At 43.5% G+C, this 19302-nt stretch overlaps 2 protein-coding genes across 2 annotated transcripts in view; one reads left to right on the forward strand and one right to left on the reverse strand.

The window, feature by feature from the left end:
• Positions 1 to 19302, forward strand: part of SYN3 (synapsin III) — a 308303-nt gene that overhangs the window by 120490 nt on the left and 168511 nt on the right. The gene's annotated exons all lie outside the window — the stretch shown is intronic.
• Positions 1 to 19302, reverse strand: part of TIMP3 (TIMP metallopeptidase inhibitor 3) — a 57083-nt gene that overhangs the window by 6614 nt on the left and 31167 nt on the right. The window contains exon 2 of the mRNA XM_090043141.1: positions 7709 to 7791. Within this exon, the coding sequence (XP_089899267.1) occupies positions 7709 to 7791 (83 nt within the window). The remainder of the gene's footprint in view (positions 1 to 7708; positions 7792 to 19302) is intronic.

Below are 19302 nucleotides of genomic sequence, written 5' to 3' on the forward strand. Positions count from 1 at the left end.
AGGAAAGGGAAGAGGGATCAGAAGGGAAGGAGAGGTGAAAAACAGATGAGTTTGGGAATCTCTTTTCCTGTAATTTAATGAACTTCTCCTTCCCTAATGAGATTTTTAAATAACTCGGGCTCAAATTGGCCAGATTTTGTATGCTTCAGTTTTCGGAGCCCAACCTAATACAGCCTGCCACATAGCCTGGTTTCTAAAGATGTTTAGCACCCACTGTTCCCCAGAACTTCAGTGAAGGCTAACACTTCCCTGGCTAAGTGTTCTCAACCTTTTTGGGGATCACGGCACCCCTCAAAAATGCCACGTCTTAGCTTTCACTTGATTTTGACTATAGAAAAATAATGCTGTAGAATAATTCTGCTGTTGCACAGGACTCGTAAAGACCACAATAGACTAGAATGTTTTTAACACTGTGGATTCCTATTTGAAATCTCTGAATTTATCTGGTCAATCATGCGTTGGCGCTTGCACACCTAAAAGTACTAGTATTGCACAGCATTCCACAACACCCGTGAAAGGATTTCATGGCACAGTTGTACAGGAAAACCTCTGCTGTGTATAAAGGGCAAAATTCTCCTACACCCCACAAAGCTAGTCTGGTATAAATGGGTGCCATTGTGCCAGCATCTCTCTGGACAGTTTATTTTTTCTAGAGAATCTTTTTCTATCTTCCTACACCTTTTTTCATAGTTACTCATAAGTGGAGCCCAAGTTTTTTCAGTGTGATTGATTGAACTCTGAATCCCTAAATCTTCAAATAAGTTTAAACTTGAGGAGAAATTAGCTTGAGCTTCCCTAGTCTGTACTTGCAGCAACCGTACTGTAGACTGCAGCTTCTTTTGAACACAAACTCCCAATCACATACAGTAAGTTTTGTCACACCGATAAAATAATCACAAAGAATGAAGGGCTGAACTTGGCCATTTTTATTTATTTATTTGATTGGTTGGTTAGTTTTGAATTCCTGGTGACTATTTTTCTCAAAATAATTTCAAAAAATGCATGACTCATTTTTATGGGTTTTTTTCTGTTGCTCTTGACTAACCATACAGCCGGCCGAAGTTTACAACTCAGATTGAAGCAAATGGAGGACAAGAGAAACCAGAGTTTCAAAAGATGCTGTCATGCCACACTCCCTGCCCTACCTCTGCTTGCCTCCTTGATTTTTTTCTGCCAGTTTTAATACTGCAATGTTAGTGTATGATCAAATCCTAATTATAACTTAAACCATGAGCAGGGGCTGTTTGATGCACTGTCCCTCGCTACATCCCCTCCTGTTTTGCCACGGTCCATTTTTTTTCCCCCATCCTTTTACTATATTATCAAGACAACATTTTTTTTCCAGCTTGGAGACCCAATCAAACCCAAAGTTATTGTTTTTTGTCACTGTCAGCTGGGAAGAGTCCTGTTCATTTTTTCTTCCAAGCGTTCCATACTCCTACCATCTCAGAGCAAACATTAATATTCATTCTTCATTCATTTCCCTCCTTAAAAGAAAAACCTCTTTCTCCTCAAAATTCACCAGGTCTACTTATAATGAGATTAATGAAAAGATTTCTATCAACTTTGAGCCAGAGCCTAGCATTGTTGCAACATTCCATTAGGACACCTCTTTTAAAAAAATGAATATCTATATCTATACTGATATCAGTATCTATATTGATATATCTGTATATTGTATAGCATCTATATAGATCTATAAATATATCTATATATCTTGCTATGCTCTGAGATAAAGCCATCTGCTGAGTATGCAGGAGCTTGCAACCTACCTTTTCTCTCCCTACTTATATAGCGCTGATCAGAGGGATGATTGAGCAGTTTAACATAAAGCAAAATTCATTCCACAGGGCTTATATTTTCCAGTCTTCCCTCTAATTATGCCCAGCAAATATACAAAGAAAGCAGTTAAAAAAAATTAATTATACCATATCAGCAAAAAGTACAAGGATTATGTCTGGAATGTGCAACTGCTTCCTTCACTGAGCATGGGCCTCACTGAAAGCTGAACAACTGATCCTTACCTCATTAGTGTGTGATCTTTGCTACTGTGTTGGTGGAGGAATGATCTCCAGATGATGTGCTTAGGTTGTCCTAATTCTGTCATGCCCTTGTAGATAGTCCAGCAGTTAGAGCACCAGCCTATGATTTGGGAGATGTGTTCAAGTCTATGCTTTGAAACAGACTTCTTTTGCATCCTCAGACAAGTTGCTTAGCCTTAACAAGCCTTAGTTTTTTCCACTGTAGGGGGATAATAATCGTTCCCTATCTCATAGGGCTGCTAAGTGGATAAATACTAGGACTGTGAAAAGCTTCAGTCCCTGTTTCTATTCGGTGGCCAAATCTCCAAATCGAATCAGAGGACCCTTTAATCTTTCTGAATCAAATCAGAACCCTCTGACTCAATTTGGAGAGATTTGGAGATAGAGACAGCTTTAAATATTTTTTTCTACATACCTATATGTAGCATGTGGCTCGTGAATGCTGCAATGGTGGGGCAGATGGAGCATCCCACGGGAACATGGTGCACTCCCCAGCACGCTGACAGCAGACCCAGAAGTGGACCAGAAATACTTCTGGTCCACTTCGAGGTTCGCTGCCAAGCATGTGGAGGGCCCCCAACACGTCTGTTTGATGCTTCATGCACCCCAGCATCACAGCGATCTTGAGCCACACCTGGTACCTTGAACTACGTAGAAAACATTTTTAAAGCTGCATCTGTCCAAATTGCTGATTCTCTGAATTGGCATCAAATCTTCGGATTTGGATTCAGCCGAATCAAATCAGGAACAGTGATCTTGAATCAATGAATCGAATCACTGTCCCTGATTTGGGCCAAATCTGAATCCAAATCAAATAGGACTCGCTTTGCACACCCCTAATAAGTACATCAAACATCATGAGATGCTAATGTAATGGGTGCCATACTAAGTATCTAGGATAGACGGCATAAGGTATAATAAGATCTTTGTACTAGATGGTGACTCCTTTATTTTTGTATACCATCAAGCACATCAAGACTACTTAGGAGTTAACTAATGATAATGCACTACTAGATGAGGCCCAGTTTCAACTTCTCAGTCTGTTCCCTTGATCACTAAATTATCAGGAGTTGAAAGTGTTGCCTAAGAAAGTATGCTTACTCCTTGAGAGGAGTTCTTCTGTATCACTTAGCAGTGACTTCTCTGGCTGATTCTGGCAGCCATGATGCTGAACACTAGAGAAATTCTCATCTGCCCCCCTTCAGTGCATGGGACCACAAGCCTTTGAGAAGCTACAGAGAGGGAAAATCACCTGCAGAGGAGCCCGTCTAAAAGATAAAATATAAAATTACACCAAGTATTATTTTTGGTTGCAAAAATATCCTGCAGGTGCCATTAGGATAGACGAAAGAAAACCAGTCATAAGCTGGCCTCTCTCCTCACTGCTACTCTCAGAGTCCTCCTGTCGCCACAGAGGTATATTTTAGGAAACTTAATGACAGGGAGCAAAGTATTAACAAGCATTGCATGGGAGTGCCTGCTAGCACTGTTCCAGCTCCGGTTGTGTCAGCATTCCCATTAGCAATTCCCATGCTTGGGGATTAGGTTGAACTCTGCCACAGAAATACACATGCAAATCATGTGGTTCTTTTTTCATGATGAACTTAGTACTATGAAGTCATTTAATAGGATCTTTTTCCCTATGAATTTTAACTGAGGGCAATCGAGATGCTTGTTCTTTCCCCTTGTGACTATCAGGTTTCATCCTTTTACCTTACTTTAAAGGTGAGCTGCAAGCTGAAGAAAGCCAATTTCCTTTAGGCAGCATGTGCTGAATGCTCCTATTTAGCCAGACTAAGAGGGGATTGAGTACACATGCAGAGCGGTAAAATCCAATTTCTGCATTTCCTTTTCAATTCCCTGAAGTCAATCTGGACAGTTCCTAGAATGCAGTGTGATGTCACAACTTGCAGTACTGGACCACAGAGTCTGGTCACATCAGGTCAGTGCAGATTTTCTGATAGCAGCCTTGTAATGCTTTACTTTTCAAGAATTTTAGAACCCGAAAAAGAAAAATAATAATAGCAAGATTTTTTTGGAATTGGACACCTCTGTACTGAAAAATTTGCCACTGTGCTGTGTCTGTGATCTGGTCATATGGTCCATCCAAGTCCCTAGGAAGTCTACCTGTAACATCCTGTGATGAACTCTGGGGCATCATAGAAAAATGGGAGCTGGCTAGAGTGAAGTTAGGGGACCAAAAAGGAAATGGCAAGAGAGTTTAATACTACTTCATTTTTTTTGCAAAAATGTTGTTGGTCTAATAAAAGATATCACCTCTACCCTGAGCCCTGATTGCTTATTACTACTTAATGTACTTAAGGACCTGCTCACCCTGCTTAGCTGGGCCACTCAGCATATGTCCAAGTAAATGGTTTATTTTTTTTTATTTATAGGTGTAGGAGAATATAAAAGGGACTGGCAAACACCGACATGTTAACTTTATTATCAGTGCTACTGACATGTTACTGTGCAGAATCAAATGCATAGTTAGTTTTCTTTCCAGGAGAAGTACAGATGATCTTCAGTGGGGTGACACAGGGAAAGGTATACTGCATCAGCCTATATTCTCCCACAACATACAACTGAATACCCTCTTACAGTGAATACTTTCAGCACAGCAGAGAGACAGCAGTGTTTAAAATAAGATACTCAGGTTATCTGTTTATTGAAAGTTATGTCCTCAGGACATTCCAGTTAAGCTGAGCATTGTGATTGCTCTGTTTTCCTTCCTGTCCAAGGTCAGGCTAAAATGTGTGATGCATGTTTCACCTCCCACAGAACGGCACAGTGTGCCAACAGAAGCTCATTTGCCAACTGATGATCTGATTAATTCACTGTCTTTTGTTGGACCCATGACTTCTGTCAAAATATTTCTGATCAGCTCTTGCAAAAGAAGGCAATTGTTCTCTTGTCATCTTGGCCTAGATAGGTATGGATCAGTACGTCTGCTCTAAAGTTCCCCACCCTGTATTATAGCACATCCTAATGCAAGCAGATCTGGACAAGTTCACACATACTGGCTTTCTTCATTTTTAAAGGTTTTCAAGTTACAGTTAGGTGACTTTTCACAATGGAGTATCTCTCCTCACTCAATTCTTTCACCTTGTCTGCTATTGAAGTCTATTACAGACTATTTGGCAGCTCAGATTCCAGTGAGAAAACTGTTTATTGCTGCCTGAGAGTACACCTCACTGATACCCATCTGCTGACAATGGGGCAAAACTGTGTTTTCCCTAGACAGGGAAAGTCCTATCTGACAATGCCATATAGACTCATGGAAATCTGTGCTTGTCTTGTAGTAGCCAACTCCATCATTGCCAAACCAGGCCACCTTCTTCTATCTGACAGTGGAACAGACATCTCTATTGCCTAAAGCAGTGGTCTCCGAAGTGGAGTGCACAAGACAATCCACTGGGGTGCGAGAAGAAAATATTAGAACTTCTATTTATATTTATATAAATATATATATTGGGGGTGCCTGCTCAAATTTTTACTGATAGGGGTACGCGATCAAAAGTTTGGAGACCACTGGCCTAAGGTATTCTTCAGGTGCCATTATTACAAGTTTAGTACTTCCCCAGTTTCTTACTTGGGGAGCAAATGTGGAAGCATAGAAGAGTAGGGCTGGAAGGGATCACATGACATCATCTAGTCCATTCCCCTGTTCAAAGTCAGATTGTCCCTGACTAAACTGTCACAGTCTAGTGTCTAGGAATGGAGATACCAGAACCTCTCTAACTTACTTGTTTCAATGCTTAACTACCCTCACAGTCAGAAAGTGCTTCCTAAACTCCAACCCAAATCACCAACCCAAATGTAAAAGCATTCCTCTGCTGCAGCTTGAGGCCATTATTCCTAGTCTTGTCCTCTAGAGTCACAAAGAAAAGTCTGTTTCTATCCTCTTTATAATCTCCCTTCAGGTACTTGAAGGGCGTTATCCAATCTCCAAGTAGTCTTCTCTTCTCCAGACTAAATGGTCCTGGTTCTTTCAGCATTTCTTCTTAAGTCATGTTTCCCAGGCCTCTAATAATTTTTGTCACTCTGCCCAGTCTGTCCATATCTTTTTTGAAGTATGGGGCCCAAAACTGGACACAATGTCATAGATGAGGACTTGCCAGTGCTGAAGAGAGTGAAAGAATCATTTCCCTTGATCTGCAAGAGACGCACAGTTCTCCTGGAGATAAGTCCTTGGAGGTTGTCACGAAACAAATAAACCACATTTGTTTCCTTGCTCTCTAACGGTATTTTTGCATAACTCACTCCAAGGCTCTTGGCAAGTAACCTCTGACCTTCAGGAATGCCAGACACGGGACAAAGAGTACTGTGTTGCCCTCACCTATCGGTACTTGAGAAGACAGAAATTAGCTGTGTTGTTATGTCTGATGTGGAAAGTTCATGTTCACTGACTGTTTTGTTCCAACAGCAGGTGCCGTCCGCCTGCTTGGAGAGGGAGCATGCAATGGAGGTCTAAATTAGCAGGGGATGCTTTATGGTAGGAGAATGAGAATAAGAATCAGATGTGACCTGAGGGAGATGGAGAAAGAATAACATATGAAAACTTGCGACAGGCAGGTGCTGAGCAGTGGTAGCCATGACTGCAGTGCATTAGCTCGGCAGGCAGGTGGAAAAGCAGGACTGGAATAGCACAAGATGCTGCTAGTGAGGATAAAGGAGTGTTGGCCAAAGGTGGGGAGCGGCTGCCCCATATATTCCTCCGGCCAGTGTTACAAGGCATTGTTCCCATTAATATGCACAATATTCATAATCAGACTTTTTATTTAAAAGCAGAGACAATTATAGAGGTTAAAAAAAAAATATAGAAAGCTGGTACTTTATACCCTCTGAGGTGAAATGCAAAACTTCCACTCTAAAAGGAGCTCCGCCAGGGCTGATTTTGGCAATGTATGTGTTTTTTGCGATAGTTTATGAACAGGCTTTATGTCTCCTCCTCACAGCTTTGTTGCTTAGCTGTAAACTGCCTTATAAAGAGAGTTACTGTGATGAGGCAGGCAAGTGACTGTGTTTTTTTCCCTGAACCTTTAGTTTGTCTAATATGTTTCAGATTTCTGCAATCTGTGCCAAGACTTTTTCATTCTCTCTCCTTTTTTTTTTTCTTTTTTTTTGCCCTCCTTCTTTTAAAGACATAAACCAGTCTTATGACTGGGATGCTGTAGCCAAGAAAAACAAGTGGGCTGATTTTTAACTTTACATAACAAGAGGTCAGTTCACACACACACACCCAGAGGCCCAAAGCAGCAGGCTACATGCAGTCTGTATAGTGACTGTAAGACTCAAGAGGAAGTGACTGGACAACTCTAGGGACTGGTAACTTCAGTGCATCTTTTTCATCTCTAAATCACCAGTTCAAAATTAACTTGATTGGTAGCTGCAAGCTACTTTCTCTTTCTGGGTAGCTGAACCATTTTGTGTGCTGGTTCTACCAGATGCGTACCCACATGGAGAATGCTATCATGCTAACTGGCATCCTTGGTGTCAGCAAAGAGAACAAGGTAAAAACAAAACCTGAACAGCCTCACCTTTGACAGAAAATCCTTCGCAGCAACTAGCAGGACTGGACCTTAAAAGCTGTGAATGTTGGTGTTCAGAAAGTAATTGGAATGGTCTTGGTGTCTAAATCTAGCCTGAGGTGTCTGCACACATACCTTCATCTGCTTGACGGTGTATCGCATCGTTCCGAAAGGTCCATCTTTCATGAGCTTCTTCCCCACCACTTTGGCCCGGATGACTGTCATGAGAAAAGAAAAGCAAGATGTAATAAAAAGCATGCCCACTGGGAGACTAGAATTCCAGGCTCTCTGGTGGAAAAGCATTTAAGGCATCCTGCTATGACACTAGAAAACATGAGTTCAAAGCCTCACTCTGCTCTATGCTGAAGATTGCCCCAAGTCAACCCAACTTGTAAGTTCATACCTGGCCATTCAGACAGGGGAGTCTAAAAGAGCTTGACATGATGCTCCAACATCTCTCCATTTTGAGTTGTTTGCTACAGAAACTGAAGTACATTAAGCATGCTGGCCTGATGAGCCACTAGGCTCAAGTGGACCTTGGACTTGAATCCAGACAGATTTAGCCTACACCCTTCATTTTAGTAAAGCCACATGGATATATCATTGTGTAAAATAAAAAGAAACCCCATACCCCAACACATCTGAATTTCAGATTGATTGTGTCCAGGGCACTGTTGTTTGTCCATCTACTGTGTGTATCCAGATTAGAAATTCAGTTTTAATTCATAAGGTTCTCAATGGCCAATGTGTGCCTTCTATTTCTTAAAAATAAATAAATGAAATCTTCTTTTATAATGGAAGGATCCTGACTCCTTATAATAGATCTGTACTCACTAAGCTAAAATTAACCCTGGTGTCTATGCCACTGGCTGGGGAGAGAATCTACCAAGAAAGATTTCAACAGCACAACATGGCTATAACCATCCTTGCCAGTTGGTGGGAGACGATATAACCTGAAAAGTGTGTGCGCTTTCCAGGGAGGGGCATAATTAAGAAATATAATTTAGCACATCCCTTCAACAACCTCCACCCTCCACTGTGGGGCTTATATGAGCCCTGACTGCAAAAGGGAGTTCTCCTCCTATAGAGGTGAATACCATTAGGATCCACAATTAAGCACTTGTAAATCTGATGCAGTGATTAAATACTGACCAGTTAAAATTGTTTGGTGATGATGGACTTCCATCAAGTAACCTTAGATTCTGAAACGCTTGGGTCATTTCTAAGAAATCTGAAGTATACATATATGGCAATATGGCCCCTCTGGGTCCAGAGTGTATAGCTATGTAAAGTGTTTAATACCCAGTTTTCATTTTGCTCTCTTACAAAGAGGATTGGGAAGCAAGCTGCCTGGAGATCCAGGATAAAGAAATAATGATGGAGGTCTTTAGTGAGGTGAATCCACCCTGTACGCAGGGCAAGTATGAGCTGAGGGCTACCGCTGTAAGGTAGAGGTGTAACAAAGCAGCTGGGTGTCCAAGGTAGGGGGACACATAGGGGAGGTGGCAACTTCTGACTGCTGCTATTCTATCAGTGTAATTGTGCTGCTGTGGTAGTAGCTGCTATTTTTCACACCGTCCCCCAAGTTGGCACCTAGGGCAGCTGCCCTGGTCTCCCCACCCTAGTTACACTACTACAGTAAAGTCCCATTTCAGTCATCAAAACAGAGCTTAACTGGGACCTGAGTGGTGCAAAATCTTTACACTGGGCCTACTAGGATGTTCTTTCTGAACGCCTTAATTAGTGAGAGTGACAGAAGGGCATTCAGCAAGCAACTTTGCTTTTCTAAATGTATTTATGATCTAAAAGTAGAAATGTACTCCACTCCTGGATCTCCCAACAAGTGTAAAGCCTTAGTATGATGCTCTGTGATTGTACAAACATTAGGAACCCTGTTGCAGGCTTGAATCCATAGGATCCCAATGCAGTACTTTTTTCATGTGTACTAATATTGACACAATTCTGGCTTCCCATACATGTTCTGTTTCAACTGGAGTTACTGTTGTCTAAAACACCACAGAACAATGCCACCGGAAGTCCCCATAGTGATTGAGAGCAACACCAAGGTCCTGAAATCAGTTCTGTGGGCCTTTAAGTTGGTTCACAGTTACCTATACTGAAATGTCCTCCAGCTCTTCAATATTTCACATATTTGGCAAATAACTCCCATTGCATCTCTCCTGTCCTTTTATTTTCCTTTTGGAAAAGGTTGACAGGTCACCCTCAGTTCTCAGCAAGAGAGCAAAAATTAGACAGAAAGAGAGGCTAGCTGGTATTACTCAGCTAAAGCTTGCTCCTCCCCAACATATTATCCAAGCAACAGAAGTGATTTAATCTTTACTACAGCAGCACAAAATGAGATTGGAAAGGCTCAACCCTAGGCAATATAAAGAATACCACTTTGTCTCCTCAACTCCCCACCACCCAAAAACCTCAAACCCCAACTCTTATCACAGTCAATAATACAATAATTTTCAAACAGGGTGCTGGGCGATCCTTTTAAGGGTGTCATGGGGTGCTGTGCAATATTAGCACTGTTAGGTATGCAAACGGCTACACAAGATTCACAAGCTAAACCTAGAGATTTCAAATAGGAATCCATGGCATCAAAAGCAGTCTGACTGGTTGTGGTTTTTCTGAGTTCTTTGCAACAGCAGAATTGCTCTATTAATTTTCCATAGACAAAACACAAGTGAAAGCTAAGAGCTGGCCTTTTCTGAAGGGAGCCCTGAGTCTAATGAGGAGTGTCTTGATTATAAAATATATATATATAGAGAGAGAGAGAGAGAGAGAGAACCACTGCAATAGTCATTTCAGCATTAAAACAAGTCCAGCTAAAGCCTATGGAAAAGTTTTAATTTTCCGTCCAATAAGCCTGCCTTTATAGAGAGCCATTTAAAACTTCAGCTATACTTAAATAATCCCAAGAACACAACATTTTCACAAAGGAAGTGAAGAATTTGACATATTTTCTTAAATAGTTTCCTTTTTTGGATATTCTACAGTGTCTGAGGAAGAGACACCGGACCAGCTCTACAGCTGGTGTGCATCAACGTAAGTCCTTTGAAGACAATGAACATACACTGATTTACACCAGCCAAAGAGCTGGCCCGGTGTTCTCAGGTTTCTGATATGCCAATAGCCAAAATCAGCCTCATAAATACTGCTTTTCTCTTGACCTTGCTAAAAGTCTGGTATTGACTCATTGGACTGGGAGAGGGGTTACTCCCTTCAGAGAAATTCAACACACCCTTTTATCTATATTCCATTCAATCTGTGGATCCCACGCATGGTTTTTTTAAACAAAAACTGAAATTGTTATTTTGCTGAGGCACAATCCCTTTGACCAAGCTGGGGATTTAAGGGCACAATCATGGTGGAGGAATGTCAATGGAATTTTGAAATGTAAGCTGTTTTATGACAAATCTTAACCGCTTCCAGGTCTATTAAGTTATGAAGAGGCATGCCTCTGAAGTTTGAGTGGGAATGCTGCATCTTTCCCTACTGAAGGAATATCTGACTCAGACTGTGCTAGTTATAACCTATTCTCAGTGAAAAAAGAAAAGAAAAAGAAGAGAATTCTTGAAAACTGAAATATGCTGTAATTTCCAGCACAGGCACTAGAAATGTTTGGTCTGATTTTAAGCCCTATACACGCCCCTCCCCCAGAGGTTTGAACGACACTTCATGGGGTTGACAGTCAATGCAGAATTTAGGCACGAGTTTGAAAGAGCTTCTCTGTGCAACATGTGTGCAGACAGTGTAAAGTCAGTCACGGCCTAGCATTTACAGAGTTTTTGTGTCTCAAGTGGTGTCAAGACTGTTCTCCAGGATCAGAAACAGGCTGGAAGTAGAGGGGAAAGAGGTCAATTTAACTGAAAGACAAACACAAATAATCTTTCACTGTGTCCCCCCAAGAAAGACTTAGGAACTTCTCTCTCTCTGCTGTTTCAAGGATCTTTTTGTTAATATCAGCATGAGAGCCAGACTCTTGTCAAGCAAGATACGGAGAGTAGTGCTGAATAAAAGTGCCAGGGACAAACCCTGCCTGTTAAGTTTGGAGATGAGGTTATATTTATGCATCTTTTTTGCAAACATTTGTTTGCTTTCTTGTAAGCTTTTTATTTCTTGCATTACACTTGTAATGCTACAATAAGATGGACTCATAGGAGGAAAACTGTATTATTTGAAATCATTCAGTAGTTATAGATCACATTTAGCTATAACTCCCACGCACCTTGGTTTGGCAAATATTACAAATTTGGTGAAAAATGCCCTTGAGCAGGGATTGGCAACCTACAGCCTATGGGCCATATCCAGCCTGTGAAGGAGAGGGGGCATCCCCAGGGTCCTATCACCAGACTTGTTCTGTCTGTTCCCTCCACAGCATCTGTTGATGGCTCAGCTCTCCCTACTCGGTTCCTAGGATACCACCAAATTTAACTCTTTCCATTGCTCTTGGCTATGAAAAGCAGTGGCAAGGGTACGCACAGGTGGCTTGGGTACTCTCGGGGGTAGAGATCATCAGCCTGCAGCAGGGTTCAGAGTTGCAAATGGTAGCCCACAGCGGCAAAGGGTTGCCAACCTCTGCCCTTGAGAATGCTGAATATTGTTAGAGTTAGGTTGTTTGCTAATTCCACCCAGTTTTTTTCTGTGAACCCTCAAAAAATCAGAGTACACCTAAAGTTTTAATTAGAATAAACACAGTTCTAGCAGGGCACAAAGAATTTCAGCTGACATCACAGGTAGTATTTGTGTCCAGCAACGGGAGTGAACAAGAGAGGGCCAGGTCAGGTTCTGCTGGGTATTAAGATATTGTGGGTAAGGATAAGAAATAGATGGTTGCCAAAGAAGACTTGAAATAGTTACTGAGGAGACCTTGAAAACAAGGGAAAGATATGCCATGTCAGAGGGGGAAGCTTGAAAGCTCTGTGATTCCAAGCTGATAATATGTTTAAATGTAAAGATGACAGACAAATTCTTAGGTTCTGACAAAATAAGTGAACATCATCTTTCTTCGCATACTTGCCTGTCCCCTTGGCAGTGGCTTAACAAAAAAACATTTAGAGCAGCGTGGAGAGTTCATAAAATGCTGGCTTTGTTTTTTATAGCAGTCAACACATTTACCAGTGAACTAGAGAATTCAGAGCTTGGATCTTTACAAGCCAATGAAAAAAGGGCCTATTTTCAACTAATGCCACAGTTGTGAACAGGCACAGTGGTCTGCTAACTAAACAGTCTTTCATGCCTCCTTTCCGTTGTTCTTAAGGTGGTTATTCCCCGGGATGGTCAGACAGCAACAATTTCACTGCAACCCCAGAGCTCCCCTGTCAGAGCTACCACTTCAGCCCTCTACTGCAATGGTCTCCAAACTGTTTTGATCGTGCACCGCTATCAGTAAAAAAATTTTGAGCATGCACCCCCAATATATGTATATTTATTTATTTATAAATTATATGCATGTACTATTTGCGTACCATACGTGACCGTCTGACATACGGACTAAGTGAGGGCACCCGCGTCAAGCCGTATATTAAATATTAGTAAAGCTTAATTACTTGCTTATTTTTTTAGATAAAAAATAAATATAAATAGAAGTTCTAATATTTTCTTCCCGCACTCCAGTGGATCATCTTGTGCACCCCCGTGGGTGCATGCACCCCACTTTAGAGACCACTGCTCTAGTGAATGGGTCAAGTCATCCTTACTCCAAGGCAGCCAGCCTCCTTCTGTCACCCAAGCAGCAAATCTTATATAGAGTTTCCTGCCCTTCTGCTGGAGAACCTGATCAGCCTGCAAACTCCAAGTCGGTTTCATTCTCTTCCCCGAGCACACAGAAGGGGAAAACAAACCTGTTTGCCAGGAAACAGATGCTGCTCTAATTTAAGTCTATCCATATGTCCTGGAAGCTAAAATCCTGTCCCCAGGGTCAGACTGGTAACTGCAAGATAGGCAGGATGAGAGGGAATGCTCCTGGATGGGAATGGAGCTGCTCGCAGTTTCTCCTTCAGCCTTACAGTTACATCAGTGTGTATCCCCTGAAGCTGGCCAGCCCATACACCCTCCTGTGTAAGAGCATGCAATGAGTCCTCCCAGAATTCAGGCTCCTAGTGGTGGTGGAGTTTATGTCCTCTATTCAGCCTCACGAAAGAGAAATCCTTTCCTTCCCCTCTCATGTTGCAATCCACCAAATGTATTGCAAGATACCCCTTCACACCTGGGGAGAGGATACAGAATGCGCCACAGAGTGGAAAACTTAAAAATGAAACATACGATGTCTGTTTTCCCAATGCATGTTCGAAGGTGTTTTCTCCTGTAGAACCCAAACTCTGCAGTATTTCTGCTGCAAACTTAGTCCAGATTACCTGAGGAAGCACATTTACTTGTGGAGACTCCTATTTTATCAACACGGTGCACACTAACCAGCAAAAGGTGCCATGAACATTCCCCCAAGTTCTCTCCTCCTCCCTGGAGTCCTGTTACAGCCTTGCTATTACTGATGGGAAACTTTATCCCACACAAGTGGTCACCAAAATAGCTGCATATTTTTAAACCACGGTTCCTTTGAAGTGGTGCCTATAAAAATACTCTGAGATGAATGTTTCTCAGTACTTTGGGGTTTCAGGTTGGGTCACTTTGTGGGATCGGAGCGGTTGGCAAGGTCTCACAAGCAATTCATAATTATTTATGTAAAGCTAAATTAGATGGGGCTATACATCTTCAATAAGATAAGCAGAATAGCCATGCCACGGCTTAAAAAGAACGCAGTGGGCCAACTCTCAAAAAATGTGATGTTAATTTAAAAAAAAAACAGAACGAAGAGTATTCAGAGAGAGAACCATTTAGCTGTGTTTCTGAATGAATGTTTTGAAAGCAGGGTCAGCAATGTGCTGGATTTGGCCCTCAGACCCTTTGGATCCAGCTCATGGAGCCATGGCTTCAATGGCATTTGGTGTTGGGGTCTCTCCCTGTGCCCTGCCACAGTCAGCTGTTTGGGCCTCCAACAGAGGGGGACCTCTGCCCCTGCCATGCTGCAGCCAGGCAGTGCAGGCTCCAGCAGAGCAAGGGCTGTCCCCATTCCCTGCTGCAGCTGAGCTGTGGGGAGAAGCAGCAATGATAGCTTGGAGCCTAATGTCTGCCTGCTTCTCATCCAGCTTGAGTAATTCTAAACACTGCTCCCCCCCCCACTCGAAAATGTGGCCGAACCCCTGGTTTAAAACACCCCTGCTGTCTCCTAGGACTGTGGAGTTGCTTCTATTGTGAATGCCAAAAATATACCAGCGTTTACTTATCTTTGTCCTTTGGGTTTTTTTGGGGGGGAGTAAATTTAGCACTTGGGAAAGCACAGAGCTGGTAGCACTGGCTAGCCACGTGCCTAGTGGCCTGCTAGTATCTCCATCAGAGCTCATTATTTATATTTTCTTAGCATCTGCAATGTGGTAGGCACTGTGCACAGTCTCTGGCCAAAGGAAGTGACCAGAACTTTACTTTGACATGAACGGACACTGGATCCTAAGTAGGGTCGAGGCAAGCAAAACTGGAAAGATGTAGAAAGGCTCCAAATACTCTTTCTTCTCTTTGATTAAATAAGTGTGAATCAACTGTAGTCAGGTGTTATTTGAATTATAAATTGGCCATTTTCTAGAGCCAGTGGGATTGGAAGCAGAAGACGACACAAGACCTGCAAATCAGATTGGATCAGTGAACATCCACTTCTTAAAGAGCACTGTGCAAAAACAGGAGAAAACTTGCAAGGCAGAAATGGGTGAGATTAAGGCTAACATCATTTGCAGAGCTGGGGATGCAGTATGATATAGTAGGTCTGTCATATACATATAAGCACCAGCTAGCCTGCACAAATACAGCAGCTCTTGTTCCCATTTGAAAAACAAAAAGCCACTATTGCTGCAGTTCAAATGGAATTTCCATCTGCGGGCAGTAATATTAAAGCCTGGACCTTTTCTTTGCAGACCTGCCACTAGATGATGACATTATCACAAATCTGTCATTACATTAGTCAGAGGGCAGTGGTACGCATACAAAAGTAACCAGCGTTTTAAATGCTCCGTTACTGTTCATCTGCAGAACTCGTTGCCACCTGGGTTGCTGACATCTGAAGAACTCTTCTAGTTGTCAGAAACAAAAAGAGATTTTAAAGAGAAACAAGCACCCTGTAAGGACTGACATTAACCCAAACCCACTTCATTTCCAACCAAAAGCTGACAAAGATAGCAAACAGCAGGTTTTGCATTTGGGTATCAAGGAGTCCATTTATGAGTGTGTGATTTGGAAATTCGTAAGCAGGAGGTTCTGGTAAAGGCGTGTGCTTTGAGACGCTGAGACTGTTGCTAGCTGAATGATTGCTGCCTGTGCCTGACACAAGCCCTAACAAGGGAGCTGAGCCAGTCCAAATCCAGCAGGGTATAAAAGGAGTAACTAGGGAGTGAGCGAACAGGGGCAGCAAACAGGGCAAGCAGTTTGCAGGCAGTTCACTGGTCAGTTCACAAGTCAGTTTGCCCCCCCCCATCCTTTGAGGAGGAAACCTTTCAGCTTGGTATGAGGGAAGCAGGCAAAAGGGACCTCTTGGGGGGGAGGCAAGGATCACTAAGCAGGTCAGCTTCCAAGCAGATTTGCTAGGGAAGGTGTTCTTGCAAGAAGGGCAGTAAGAAAGAGGAGGCAGATTAAGAGACCCAGGGAAATGGCTGGAGGACATCGAAATACTGAAGCCACTGCCATTGCCTCTGCTTGCACCTGTGAGGTTTCTGTCCAGACAGGACCACTCACCATTGAGGCCAAGTCTAGATCTGGCACTGTGGGGGCTGCGGCTTCCAGGTTCTCTCCAGTGACAGCCAGGTGGGGGAGTGCCTGCAGTGTGAACAGTGCCTCCTGATGGTGTCTCTCAGGGAGCAGGCAAGAGAGCTACAGGAGGAGGTGGTGAGATTCTGAAGTATCCTCTGCTGTGGGTTCATTGAGTCGATGCTGGAGGAGACCTCTGGGACTGCGGAGGAAGCACTGCCAGAAGCAGCACTCTCCATCCCTCAGAAGAGAGAGGACATGGACTCCTAGGAAGGTGGAAGCCGGAAGCTTGTGACCTCTGGCAGCAAACAGAAATCTTCATCTCCGCCTGCAGCAATTTATCTGGAGAACAGATATGGAGCCCTAGCAACAGAGCGGGAACAACACATTCCATTGGTGGAGGAGGACAGGACAGGCCTCCCCAAGGTGGGAAGGATTTAGACCACCACTACAGATGATGGTGGTTGGAGGCTCCCTTCTGCGGGGGACAGAGGCATCCATCTGCCAGCCTGACCTGTTGCCTCGGGATGTCTGCTGCTTGCCTGGGGCCTGGATCCAAGATGTCACAGGGGGATTACTGAGACTCATTTGACCCTCTGACTACTACGTCATGCTGCTCATGCATGTGGGCACCAATGATACTTCCAGGGGAGATCATGAGCAGATCAAAAGTGACTACAGGACTCTGGGTGCAAGGGTGAAGGGGATGGGTTGGGCTCCTTGATCCTCCCAGTCAAGGGAAAGGGCCCAGGCAGGAGTGGGCACATCCTGCATAGCTGTGCAGGTGGTGTCACCAGCAGGGCTTAGGCTTCTTTGACCATGGGATGATATTCCAAGAAGGATTGCTAGGAAGAGATGGGATCCACCCGATAAAGAGATGGAAGAGCATCTTCACAGACAGGCTTGCTAACCTAATGAGGAGGGCTTTAAACTAGGTTCGCTGAGGGATGGAGACCAAAGCCCTGAGGTAAGTGGGGAAGCAGGTGACCTGGACGAAGAGCAAACAGGAGTGGGCAACAGGGGAGGTGTTCTCATTCTTCCTGAGAAATCAGGGCAATCGGCTAGTTACCTCAGGTGTCTGTACATGAATGCATGGAGCCTTGAAAATGGGCAGAAAGAATTGAAAGTCCTCGCATAGTTACGGCACTATGATGTAAGTGGAATAACAGAGACTTGGTGGGACCTCACACGACTGTCACAGTGCATCCATGAACACTGTCATGGATGCGTATAAACTGTTCAGGAAGGACAGCCACAAGGGAAGAGGAGGAGTTGCACTATATGTAAAAGAGCCCTATGATTGCTCAGAGGTCCAGTATAAAGCTGGAGCTAGGCCCGTTAAGAGTCTCTGGGTTAGAGTCAGAGGGGAGAGCAACAAGGGTGATGTCATGGTGGGGGTCTGCTATAGATCACCAGACCAGGAGTAAGTGGTGGTGGAAGCTAGCTGAAGTTTCCTGATCACAGGCTGTGGTTTTCATGGAGGATTTCAATCACCCTGACATCTCCTGGGAGGGCAATACAGCAGTGCACAGGCAATCCAGGACATTTTTGGAGAGCATTGGGGACAACTGCCTGGTGCAAGTGCTGGAGCAGCCAACTAGGGGCCATGCTCTTCTTGACTTGCTGCTCACAAATAGGGAAGAATTGGTGGGGAATGTAATAGCAGATAGCAACTTGGGCAGCAGTGATCACAGGATGATTGAGTTCAGGATCCTAAGGAAAAGAAGGAAGGAGAGTAGGACCCTGGACTTCAGAAAAGCAGACTTTGACTTGTTCAGGGAACTCAAGGACAGGATCCCCTGGGAAGTGAGTCTGAGGGGGAGAGGCATCCAGGAGAGCCAGGTGTACTTTAAAGAAGCCTTACTGAGAGTGCAGGAACAAGCCATCCCAATGTGCAGGAAGACTAGCAAGCATGGAAGAAGATCAGCTTGGCTTAGCAGGGAACTCTTTAGTAAGCTAAATCATAAAAAGGAAGCTTATAAGAAGTGAAAACTTAGACAAACAACTAGGGAGGAGTATAAGTGTATTGCTTGGGCATATAGGGATGAAGTCAGAAAGGCCAACATACAATTGGAGTTGAAGCAAGCAAGGGACATGAAGGATAACAAGAAGGGTTTCTACAAGTGTGTCGGTAACAAGAGGAAGATCAGAGAAAGTGTGGGTCCTTTATTGAACGGAGGAGGCAACCTAGTGACAGAGGATGCAGAAAAAGCTGAAGTGCTCAATGCCCTTTTCACCTCAGTCTTCACAGGCAAGGTCAGCTCCCAGACTACTGCACCTGGCAACACAGTTTGGGGAGAAGGTGAGCACCAACTGTGATGAAAAAACAGATTAGAGACTGTTTAGAAAACCTGGACATGGGGCCGGACAGGAAGCACCCAAGGATGCTGAGAGGGTTGGCTGATATGATTGTGGACCATTGGCCATCATCTTTGAAAACTCATGGCAATTGGGAGAGGTCCCAGATGATTGAAAAAGGGCAAGTATACTGGCCATATTTAAGAAAGAGAAGAAGGAGGATCCAGGGAACTACAGACTGGTCAACCTCAGCTCAGTCACTGGAAAAATAATGGAATGTATCCTCAAGGAACCCATTTGTAAGCACTTGAAGGAGAAGAAGGTGATTAGGAACTAACTGTCAGCATAGATTCACCAAGGGCAAGTCATGCCTGACCACCCTTGAGTGCCTTCTATGATAAGATGACTGACCCTGTGGATGCAGGGAGACCAGTGGATGCGGTATACCTTGATTTTCACAAGACTTTTGCTGTAGTCTCCCACAACATTCATGCAGGCAAGCTAAGGAAGTATGTGTTGGATGAATGGATGGTAAGATGGATAGAAAACTGGCTGTATCATCAGGCTTAGAGGGTAGTAGTCAATGGCTCAATATCTAGTTGGCAGCTGGTATCAAGTGGAGTGCCCCAGGGGTT

This window comes from Crocodylus siamensis, chromosome 4 (genome assembly GCF_052110815.1).
Source record: "Crocodylus siamensis isolate JL-2025a chromosome 4, ASM5211081v1, whole genome shotgun sequence".
Taxonomy (NCBI): domain Eukaryota; kingdom Metazoa; phylum Chordata; order Crocodylia; family Crocodylidae; genus Crocodylus; species Crocodylus siamensis.